The 12641-nt window shown below is 33.2% G+C and overlaps 1 protein-coding gene across 2 annotated transcripts in view; it reads right to left on the bottom strand.

Moving 5' to 3' along the window:
• The window catches only part of PSME4 (proteasome activator subunit 4), an 85093-nt gene that overhangs the window by 47898 nt on the left and 24554 nt on the right, over positions 1–12641 (bottom strand). For both annotated transcript variants that reach the window (XM_072937751.1, XM_006211270.4), the window contains 8 exons: positions 11088–11132; positions 8951–9100; positions 7624–7687; positions 6980–7054; positions 5697–5819; positions 3502–3594; positions 2698–2963; positions 169–355 (listed from right to left, as the gene is read on the bottom strand). In XM_072937751.1, coding sequence (XP_072793852.1) covers positions 169–355; positions 2698–2963; positions 3502–3594; positions 5697–5819; positions 6980–7054; positions 7624–7687; positions 8951–9100; positions 11088–11132 — 1003 coding nt within the window. The remainder of the gene's footprint in view (positions 1–168; positions 356–2697; positions 2964–3501; positions 3595–5696; positions 5820–6979; positions 7055–7623; positions 7688–8950; positions 9101–11087; positions 11133–12641) is intronic.

The raw sequence follows: 12641 nt of genomic DNA, 5'->3' as shown, positions 1-12641 counted from the left end.
ATCAACTAACCATCCACAGATCTAACTTGGGCACCTATAGATACAACTCTTACCATTAATACATTTTACACTGTACTATATTCTAAAGAATATTTGAAGAAAAATTAACAAGATGTCCATTTACACAATTTTAACTTAGATACAAAGCAAAACCATAAATATGCTCACCATGCATTTACTAAAGTCATTTGGATCCACCCCAGGCAATGCTCTCATCAACAGAGGTAGCATGTGTGTGGGACCTTCAGGAAACCATTTGCCACCTGATACCAAACTGCGGGCTACTCCAATTACACAACTTAAAGTAGCTGTGAGCTGGTGAGGTTCTGTTAAAGTCTCTAGTGCAGGGTATGTTCTACAGTTTGAAAACAGAGTATTAAGAAATTTCCATCACAGGTAAACATATATAATACATTAAATATACTAAATTCATAAGTTGCATTTTAGATTAAAGGTTCACAGTTAACAGAATATTTTGAGTTGACTATTATTTGCTCTTAAAGTTAACCAAATGACACAAATAAAGGAAAGGTAAATGTTTCCCCAATCCCCTGCCATCCCACCACTTTTCTCCATGCAAACTCCACAGTGAAAAATAAACTAGTAAACTGTGCATTATTTCAACCATCTTAATTCATTTCCACATTCCAGCAGAACTACACCTAATTTAATGGTCAGTAATTTTGGGAATTCAGGAATAACAAGTTACAACTACTCCACCCCTCCCTTTCACAGGAAAAACAATCTTACTAAAATGCTGAAATGTCTATTTTATACTTTTTTAAAGCTTGTACTTCAAAGTTAGAAATCAGCTATCATAAGCATAAACGAATATTCCTGACACTAGAGTGAATACATTAGGGGGAACAAGACAAATGCAATCTTTGATCACTAATTAAGTATTTAAGAGCCAAGAACATTAACTCTATGACCTAATGATTTAGCTTTTGAGAATCTATCCTAAAGGGGAAACAAATCTAAAATGCTGTCATTTAAAATTCCTCTATATAGAAAAGGAAAATTTTAAGAAAAATTCCATTAAAAGTAGACAAAAGGAGGATTTATAACTAGGTTTTTAAAAATAACCGAATGTATGTTTATTTTAAAAGATGAATAAAACAAACCAAACTCTCTAACAGAGGTTGTCTTCAGGAGACACAAAACTGCCTAAAATTTTTCCTCCACATTCTTACTTTTTAAAAGACATTTGCTTTTATAGAAGAAGAAAAAAAAATTCAAAAAAAAATTGTACTCATGCCACTTCTAAACAGGAAAAATCACAACTAAAAGGGTCTCAAACACTGTCACTGCATTGTCAATTTGTCAATTAAATATTTATTTTGGCCAAGCAACCAACCACTCAATATGTTGATATTAAATTTGTCAAAAAAGTGAGAACTAAAAAAAAAAAAAAGTGAGAACTAAAGAAAAACATGAGCGATAATTTTATTTGTATTCATAAGCCTTGTTACTTCTACTAAAAATTTATCTTCTCACTATTCATAATTCTTCAGCTGGAAAACATTGAAATAAGGCAAAACAAGAGGAAATAAAGAAACACCAAAACTTCTCAAAGTTTATAATTTTAATTATGCAAACATTTGAAGTCCCTCCTCAGAGGCAAGTCTCTTCTCTTCAAGGAACATCAAGGGACCTGCCACTGACTACCAGCTTCTGCTATCACACAGAGGCCAGGTAGCAAAGAACACTGCGGGCTGAAGACAGAGCAGAAGCTGTCTAACTTCCCCATTCCATTTCCTACTTAAGTTACATGTGCTGGAAGTTTCAGGGCCCCAAGACGTGTACACACAAAGAGCAAGGGGAGGTCGGGAAAGCAAGGTACAATTTACATATTTAAGCAAAGAGGGTAGGGCAAGTTAGCACAAGCAACTCAAATTTACCAATAACAGAGCCCCATTTCAGCAAAGATCTTTAACAGGATATGCTTCTCCAAGTAAATGTCACCAATTTTCCTGTCTCAACAGTGAGTCAGAACACAGGCCGTCATCTACATTCTGTCAGTTAGGACCCTGCACAAATCTAAAGAGCTTTATGAAACTCAAATTCTTAGATCCTTCTGGTTTCCAAAAACCAACTTTTTTCTTCTACTTTTGACAAAGACATCTAGAGACGAGTCACAAAGCTTAAGTTCAGGCAGCGGAGGAGTAACAGAAAGCTTAAGCAATCTGCTCCTGAGTGGCTAGGCAAATGGAAAACTATTTTTGTTACTATTTCAACATACAAAACAAAATGAATGCAGTAAAACCTACACTGTGGAAATACACACAAGATTATACAATGTATGAAAATAATTGATAACCAAAGTTTCTCTGCTACCACTGATCAAAGAAATTAACAGAAATCCAAAATCACTTTTCACCGCTGTGTTCTCAATATTAAGTGACACTCAAAAAAAAAAAAAAAAGCCAGAGCTTTATCAGCAAAAACTTGAGTAACTAAAATGAGCAAATAATTCAAAATACTTATTTTACCCTTTTCATGTCAGTATTCTTGTCCCTCCAATAAACCTTTATAAAGTTACCAATAATTAGGTTAAAATGTCTAGGAACAGGAATAAGCACCGAGATAGCAAAACAGAAGACACAAAGAAGAAAACCAAGCAGAAGAGCAAAGAGATAACCAGAATAAACGTAGCCTCGGCTGAGGCTTCAATGGAACACGCAAAGCTGCACTTACCTTTCAAGTACAGGGGGTATTACCATCTCAGGTCTCATGAGTGCAAGGTTCTGCAGAGCCTGGGCTGCTTCTAAACTACCAGTTTTGCTAAACATAGCCAAGAGGACAGGTTGAATAATGCATTGGACAAAGTCTGTAACATCTTGATCAGTCAGCTTATGGCTATCAGGCACAGGAGTTAACCAAGAAGGCTTCTTGTATCTTTCACGATGTAATCTTCTAACAACACTGTTTGGCAACCGCTGAAGTAGTTTCATTAACTTGTTCTGGGGACACAGAAGCAGAAGGTCCTAGGTAGGTTCCGTTTCCCACAGAGATATTCACGGTGCCTCTCTAACCTCTCAAGCAAAGATTTTTAAAATAACAGCTCGTCTAATCTTATTACAAAGACTTGAACAGCCTAACTAGATAGAATAAAACATTCTTATCAATTAATCGTTGATAATAATTAATAACATGTTTCAAATTTCAGTTTTAATTTCTAGTATCATATGAATCTTCCATTACATGAAAAGCCATTTTAACCAAGCAACTTAAAAACTATAACAAAACTAACACAGTAAAATTGAAAAAATGATCCCATGCTTTTGTGCCACTTTGTCACGAGTCATCACACTAGTATTATCTTTATTTCTGTATGTTCTGTGAACACTGTAATTTAATGTGGACTTAATCATTGACATAGGTCAAAGCTTATATAAGAAGGACAGAAAATATATCATAGGTTATGCAACAGGGAACAGTTACATGTGATCATTTTTTTTAAAACGCCAAACCCTAAGAGTGAAAAATGAACATACTCACCAGCCAGCGGCCATTATTTGAAGGATGGTAAAAAGACGTGATGCTATTAAACAATCCAGCCAAGTGTTTTTGCACTAGCTTACTTGGTCCACCCTGTGCAAAAATTGGGGGAGGGGAGGCAAAAATATCAGTACCCACATTATACCATGAAATCGAGGGGTTAACATGCCCAAGTCTACATATAAATCTCTAACATTGTCTGCATTCATCCTGCTGGCAAAAATCAATTCTATCTCTAAATAAAAGTCAAAATCCATTCTCAGATGAACCTCATACAAATCAATTTAAGACACTCTACTGAACAAAGGGAAACTTACTGACACCAACTTAGAAAATGGAAAAGATATCTTTCAATTTAGAGTAACAGTATCGTTTACTCTCCAAAGTTAACCAACTCGTCACTAAGATTGTCATCTTAAAATAACCAAGAGTGGTAACATCAAGCATATAAAAATAACTCCTTAAATGAATCAAGAAGTCAGTTTTTCATTGCAGGAAATAAAGAGGTAAGAGTTACATAAATGGATTTAAGTATTTTGTTAATTACTTCTAAATGTTTTGAATGATTATTATATTTGACCATATTTTGACTCAAGAGAAAAAAATCTTTTTTCTTAACCTATAACAAAAACATAAAACAACCACCCAAACAATATAACCTGGAAGGGAGGAAGGCATGAGGAAAAAAGCCAGCATTCACCTTATCAAGTTGAACAACTCTGGGAATAAAGGACTATAACTTGGCCTTGAAACCTGTCTCAAGATAATCTTTCAATAAACAGTATAGATTCATAATGTATGCAAATGTCAAATCACAATGTAGTATATTTAAAACTAACATATTAATATTGGTCAACTCTATTTTAAATAAAAAAAAAAACAAACAACTGCACAGACCTAAGGTATATTATCAAATTAATTGGGAACACGTCTTTCTGCTGAAATGAAATCCATGTTCGCATCCCAATTTAGACCATAATTCTAGATCCAAATACCGACAAAATTCTAACATAATTAACACTGTAGATTTATTATATTAAATATTCATATTTTAACACAACATCAAGCTGCCAACAAGAAAAACTGAGAAAAAGCAGCAACATTAACTAAACAAGGCTGATGCCAATCACTAATTTTGTGGCTCCTAAAACACAAGTTCTAGCTCATTGCTTATGTAAGATCATAAATATCCAGATGTTTTTGCTCTTATTGAATATCAGAAAGAAAATGGGATTTTCCCTATTTAATAATGAAATAGCAAAAACAAGAGGAGCTTGAATTTTTTTCTTTTAATTTATAATGACATTTAAGAGCTAAGCTTCTCACATTATGTCTTTCTCACAGAAACAACCAAGCAAAAATATAACCAAGGAGAAAATAGCAAACACAGAACAGTATCACAGATCAAGTGCAGAATTATTCAGAAAGGAGATAACAATAGAAGAATATGAATGACAATCCAGAAAATTATAGTATAAAGTCATTCTAATACTCTTATTTGAAAGATGACATTGAAATCCAAGTATGCAGATATATCTTTACTTTCCTTCAAGGATGTCAGTAAAATAATTCTTCATACTTCTCCCTTCACTAAGATTACTTCGTCAATAAGCTTTGTGTTCAGTGTAATGTTTTATGTGAACACTGACAATAAATGCATTAATACGGAGCATATGCAGAACCCCAAGTTCAAATCCCACCTTGATCATTATCAATTATCAATCTGACTTGGGAAAGTCCTTTTATCTATGATCCTGGTTCATGGTCTATAAAACTATTACAGACATTCTGAATCTCTTAAAACTCTAAATCCCAGACTCCTTTTTAAAAAATTTAAGTATAATTAATCTATGGTATAACTGTGTCCAGGTGTACATAGCAATCCGGTATTTCTATACATTACAAAATGATCACAGTAATCAAGACTCTGAACTTTTTTTGACTCTTATTTTTAAGGTCCATTGGTTAAGGAGATTTATAAATGGTCCTTTATGACTACATTCTATATAGTAGTATGAATGTAGTTTACGTAGTATGACTACTACATAAACATAAGCTTACTACATCAGAAAATATCCAAGAATCAAGTGGCCAACTAAGCCATTAACCTAGACTTAAGCAATTCTGCAGAACTTTTATATGGTTAACACGAAATTTAGATGAACTATACAAAACAAACAGAATGCATTACAAACCATCATGGCAGTGATCCATATTACAGCATGTCCTATATCATAAGCATTTGTCAAAAATCTTGGGACTAACACTTGACTGCTTCCCACTGGGAGGTTCAAGCTTCTCAGAATTCTTGTAAATATCTTTAAAAAGAAAAGAAAAAATTAATAAATATTTACATATATCAAATAGCTCTTTCATATATTAGTGTTATTGGATGTATTCTCACTTTATCAGTTTTTAAGCAAAATGACATACTGCTTGTAATCTGCTTTATTCATTAAAAATTACATTTAAGTATCTGTATACTTTTTTAAATGACACTGAGGTCACAGGCATGTGGTTATGAAGCATTCATATCCATGTACCCAAAAACAGACAGATGAGACATAGGCAAACATAAAATGGCAAAATGTAGGTAACTGCAGTTAAATGTGATACATTTTGACTCCTTTCTCTCTAAATGCATATCAAACTATTTTTCCTATGTTCTTATTTCAATCCAAGAATGCACAAAACACAAATATCTTCTAACCAATTACTTTCTCTCTCAAAATTTTAGCAGCGACTTGATTTTTCTGTGTAAGAATTTACATTTTAATCTGTCATTAAATAATTGCATTTTAATACAATTAGATTTATATTTCAAATCTGTCACTACATGTCAGATAATGAAGGCTAATGGTGGGGGAAATCTACTTCTCCTCCTTATTTCTCTTGGCCAGCAACAAAGGAAGACAGCACAAGCAAAGGCCATCCGAGCATCTGCCTTCTGCTGCTCCCCAGCCCTGCTCTACTATCCACGTACGCATCAGAACCACCTCTGGATGCCCTACAGTGGCCCTCCAGAGGTTCCACAGGTGATTCTACCACAAGTGAAACCATACGGAAGATGCACTGCACCTAGAGACATTCTCCAAGCTCTGTTTACTCCAGGAAAGTATACACTGTGATCTAAAAAGTGGGAAACACTCTAGAAGAGCAATCAAATACACAAAAGTTGTTGAAAGGGAAGAATGTATGATACCCTGAATAACATTCTTAGCATCTTCTAAGACACTCACTCTGAAACTTATACTTCATGTCCTGCAAAGGTAAGACAAAAATCACGCATTTATGATAGCTTGATATGACTCAATTACTTTTTGAAAATAAATGGTCCATCCTTATAAATTACATGTTTTTACTAATGGTCAAAAAGTATTTTATGCAGTGCTATAAATTAAGCATACAAAACACATTTCTCCTTAAAGACGTAAAGATGATGTCAGTGCTGTTGTGTATGTTCAAATGTTCTTATTACCTTTGGTACATACGGATCCCAATCTATGTACCCTATATTATCTGTAGCCAACCGAGCAAAGAGATTTACTAGTTGCTGAAAGTAAACAAACAAACAAAAAAGAGTTAAGTAAGCACTTTGCTGTTTTTAAAGCATCACAGTCCCATTCTATCCATTTTTTCTTTTCAGAACAATCACTATTGGCACAAATGAATTTAGTATTTGATTTATGACCCAGTTTGTTTAAACCTCAAATTTATGTTCTGATTCTTGCCACTCATTTAAAATCAATTGCAGTTGAAATGCTCATTAAAAAGGGCAATGACAAAGCATCATCCACAATGCAAACAGAGTAAGAAGTTTTAATTAAACACACGTTGAAAACATCCACCAGAAGTCCAGCACCATGGGAATGAGGGTACAAAAGGAAACAAACAGGGACTTACTCTTCATGCATTTCACAGTACATGCATATACAACCAGACATTAATAAAAAACCAAAATAAAGAAATGTCTACTTCTCTTAGAACACAGCAAATAAAATTTTTAAAAACTGATGACAACATTGTTAACAGCCAATTCTAAGGAACTGAAGTGACTTATCAAATGATCTGACATATTTATTTTCAAACTAAAAAGTATAGAAGAAAAAATGGGATACTCACCCCCTCCCACTGTGGGAGATTTTGTACTGAAACCCAAAGGCCAATTAATTCATCAAACCAAAGTCTGAAGGAGAAAAATGTTATGAATAGCAAGTGATTTATAGAAAGTGGTTCAAAGTCAGGTATCCTTTGTATTTTTTAATCTATTATTCTTACTGATAACTACACAATCTAGAAAAAAACAATACTGAAAGTTACAAACAACAGAATGAGGGGCTACTTCTGTCTGAATATTCCCTTTTCAATTTATTTATGCTAAAAAGAATCATCTCACCAAATTTCTACTTCATTGGTAAATAACTGTCCACCCTTATATAACACTGCTTTCTGAGTTTCTCCTTCCTCTCTCCGCCTTTCTCCTTTAATGTTTTCCTGTTACTGCCTGTTCCTCCCTTACTTTCTTTTCTTTAATAGGCCAATTAGTAATTATGCCATTAACTAGCACTACAGTAAATGTTCCACAAAAGAAATGAGCCACAAAGCATTAGGAGCAATTATAGTGAGGGAAACTATTTCAAATTAAAGAAATAGAAGAAAATACAGGGGCAAGAAAATGTTTGACTATTACTAACCAATCTTTACAAATGTCAAAGAAATCTTAGAAGATTTTAATTAAAATTTTACAAATATATAGCTATATACAAAATTTCTAATATGACAGAAATAAAGGATTTGGCATCTCACTATAGGAAACATGCTGGGGGCTGGGTGACTAAGCACGAACCCACAATATATTCATAATTACTATTATCCTTCCAGTCTGTTTCATACCTTCTACTTTTTTTTTAACAAAAGTACAATATAAGTATTTTTCATTCTAGGATTTATTATATATCTACAATCATCTGAGGAAAAATTAGTTCTTAAAAACGGTGCACACTAGAATAAAAAATAAAAAAAGACTCAAGAAAAACTACACATGATTAAGAGTTAAAACCAAGTTTTAGAAAAACACTTTTCCTTTCTCTCTATGCAATTTTAACATTTTTATCACAGTCTATTTATTGACATTTTCAACTCTTTTTTGCATTTATTATCCTTTCCCTGTTTCTTAATTAAAGCCTTCACTTACTTGGCTTAACATACAAGCATTATTCTCTTTATATGCAATATTATGTTAAACAGTTTTAGCCTTCAACACTTCAAGAATAATAAACATAATGGTTGAGTTAGTAAATTTTTTGTTACTTATTATTGCTTTACTAGTTTGCATACACACACACACACACACACACACACACACACACATATAGACAGACACATATACACACACACATCTGTATTCCCTGCTGTATTCTAGAATTTGTCAAGATATGTATATACTTACTTAAAACCTTTATGATGAAGTTCTGGAGGAAGGGAGGTAGGAAGAAATATTTCAAAATAAGTGATGGCCTTTTGCATTGTTACATCAAAAGGGCACATTAAAGGCCGCCATTCTTCTAGCATCTCAGTTGTGGCATCTGCTGGAAAATATCTAATAAAAAAGAAGGTTTTCATGTATCTGATCATTGGCTAAAAGCTCCACATCGTCATAATATGGCTGACAAAAAAGGGGAGAAGGGGAATGGACTTCCTAAGACACGTCACACACTAAAAATGTCAAGTTAGCCTACAAGAAACACATTTTTACAACTCTAAAATAAGTAGCCTGTCCTACTTAAGAAAAGGTAAATTTTTTTCTTGTCTATGGACTTGGAAAAATGTTATAAAGTTGATAAACTGCAGATAAAATACAAAGTCACTCAAATCATCTAGAAATGTAAACATGATTGAAGTTTCTTCCTGTGTGCTGTGTAACAGTAGTAGAAAAAAAAATCTTGCCATACGGAATCTAGTCTAATAAAGAAATGGATAATCAGGGAAGTAAGAAAGAGAACAACAGCCCAAAACTCTCTAGTCACCTTGGGAACAAACTACCCTTGACAGGCCGCAGAGACCTCTGAGATGGACACAAGAGAGGACTGGACTAGATGATCTGGTTCTACAGGCTGTCACATTATAAAATTCTAGGAAATGGGCAAGAATATTCCTGGGACACAGAAAATTTTAAAAAAGTAAAATCTGAAGAATGCAGACATAAACAAAACAAAGGTAAATAGATAAAGAGGACCAATGTATAATTATCAAACACCCACTAAGGGGATTAAAATAACAAAAAGCATACGAAAACCTTTGATTTGGGTATGTCAAAAAAGTTAGGAAACCTTTTCAAATACATGCATAGGTTTGGCCTACACATCATATTTTTATCTTATTATATCTTTATATATCTATGTTGTGAGAACCACACTTCATTCTGTCACCTGAAAAATAAAATTACATTTCTAGTAATACTTCTGTCGAGTTCATCAAGGATTTATGTACCAGATTATTGTGCAACAAGTTAAAATTAAGAAAAAAAAAGCAGAACATATTCTGCCTTCAAAGATCTCATACATCAATTACCCTTCCTAATTTTTCAGAGTCAACTGTCAACTTCCTGATTTTTCAGAGTCAGAATCCAAAATAAAAGCTTGGGCATTCTATGAATTTCCTAAAACCTAAAACCCAGTAGGCACCTCATTGATGATAACTCAGGTTAGATCTTAAGCCTCTTAAAAAGGAAATTTTATATATTGAAAATACATTTGCCCAAGACTAAGCAGTATAGTAGGTCAGCAGTAAATAGCTGATCTCTAAAATAATTTTAACTCATATTACAAGCATATGGTAAATATATGAATTTCCATTCAACAGAATTCACTGCATCCATAGCAGAGTAAGTAGTCTTAGAACAGCCTGACAAACAAAAATGAAAAACAGTTCAAGTCCCCAGGACTAGACTTTAATTAAAAATAAGCTATGTCCACATTCACCTTTAAACATCAGAATATGGTTTTTTAAAGTCAAATATTCTACTGAGAGAGAAAAATACTAGGAAAAAATTTACAAGACACTTCCTTGTTATTTTTCATTTTAATACAATACCTACAACACTTATTTTGGGAAATATTTTTTATCTGAGTAATCATACTCTAATCATAATCACAGAATAAAAACAAATATATGTATGTTCATGTATGGCTGAAGCATTATGCTGTACATCAGAAACTGACACAACATTGTAAACTGACTATACTTCAATAAAAATTTATATACAAAAAATGTTTAATTTTAAAAATAATCATAGGAAATCTAATCATAGTCATAGGAAAACCTTTCAAACAAAGATGATTATGGATAAATTGACCTTCTTACTTTATAATGGGTGACTGACACCCACACCACTTGAAAATTTCTAAATTTATAAATGAAATCTGAAAAGTTCAGTTCAAGGGTTGGAAATGATATTTTGTGCCCAGTGACTAACATCACCATGTCAGAAACTATTTATATCTTTAATTTCCTCTTCAAAGCATACTAAAGATGGGGAAAGGCCCAAAGAAACAGTAAGAGGCTTTATAAATTGAGGAGCTACTTACGGTCGGCAGCTTTTCACGAGTGTTTTGAGAACATTTTCTACAGAACTAGGGAGGAAAAGCCATTTGATAAATTAGGTTGGTATATTTTAAGAACAGATCTAATTCAATTAAAAATTATCTCTAAGATAAGCTCATAAACTTAGATATTATCTGTGTACATGCAATCACTAACACTTCTCTTTCATATACACAAAACTGTAAGGATTAACTACCTAAACTACCTAAACCATAATCTGTTCTTTCCTTTGCCCTCATTTTGCTTACTCTATGCTATGAACTAACGGGAAGGAAACTGGAAAAGGGGCAAATGATTTTCAATCTTTACAAAGTGCGTAGCAATGACCATACTTATAACACATCAAGAAGTATGTTCAGTGGCTTAAAACTTCAAATACTAATTTTAAATTTTTATTATTAAAGTGCTGTTACTCTAAACACAAACAGTAGACAAAGTCTGGTGTGCTTCTATCAGCAACTGTCAGAAACAATTATCAAAGTAAGCAACAGCTACCTTTTTTGACCAGCTAGTTAAGTTAGTCAAAGAACATTAAAAGCTGTAACTTATTTTTCAACTTGTAGGTGGCTCAAGTGAATTTAGGAAAACAAATAATTGTACATGAACTTACAATAAATATTTCTATTCTAATGAAATGGCCAGTGTGGACTGGTTTAAACACATCACCAGAATGGAATATTTAAAATAGTAACTAGACCAGAGTCAAAGAGGTCAAATGCAAATAAACAAAACAAAGGGGGCATCAAGTAATTCTGAACTGGAATTTTAAAGTAAATGTGACTACTTACAGTATGATGTATACAGGTAAAAATAAAACAAGTCCCCAAATCTCAGGAAGAACAATTATGGGGGAAAGGGGTAATTTTCAGGCAGTGCTTCCATCCGACACTTTTTCGTTAAGCTTCCTGAAATTCTTAAAAGCCAGAAGTCTATCCAGCTTCTCTGAAAGCTTAAGAACTAATTTGCAAAGAAATTCTAAGGAATAACACAATCTAAATTCAGCACAAGTAATCAATGTATTATACAACCAGGAGAGAAAACTATAATTACTTGAAGCTGTAGGAATCCTCTTTAGTTTCAAAACTACTCAGAAAAAAATTAACTGAACAGGAAACTGGGCTATAACTCATCAGGTAATTCTAAAATAAAAAAGATGACCACATGGCCAGAGAGCCATCATGGAGCATTTTTTGATTATCAAAGAGAGATTTTTACTTTCTCTCACAAAAAAAGCTAAGCAATTCAGAAAGAGTTTAATTTAGGAAACATCTAAGTTTGCCTAGTTTAAAAGGGGGGTGGGGATGGGGTGGGCAGCTTCTCTCCAACTACATTTAAAACTCCCTGAGACTGTGAGTATGACTTTTACTTCTGGTCATTTCCACAGTGCTTATAACAAGGTTATATGTTTATTTATATTTATATATTTATTTATTTACAAAGTTCAACAAACATTTCTATTAGGGCAACGAAGAGCAGCAATCTTTGGATTTTTTTTAGTTGGACCAAAGAACCCCACTTAGAAGCAAACTTCAGAATTC

Source organism: Vicugna pacos, chromosome 15 (genome assembly GCF_048564905.1).
Source record: "Vicugna pacos chromosome 15, VicPac4, whole genome shotgun sequence".
Lineage (NCBI taxonomy): Eukaryota > Metazoa > Chordata > Mammalia > Artiodactyla > Camelidae > Vicugna > Vicugna pacos.
The sequence above is the reverse complement of the archived record's forward strand: the minus strand, read 5'-3'. Positions and strand labels throughout refer to the sequence as shown.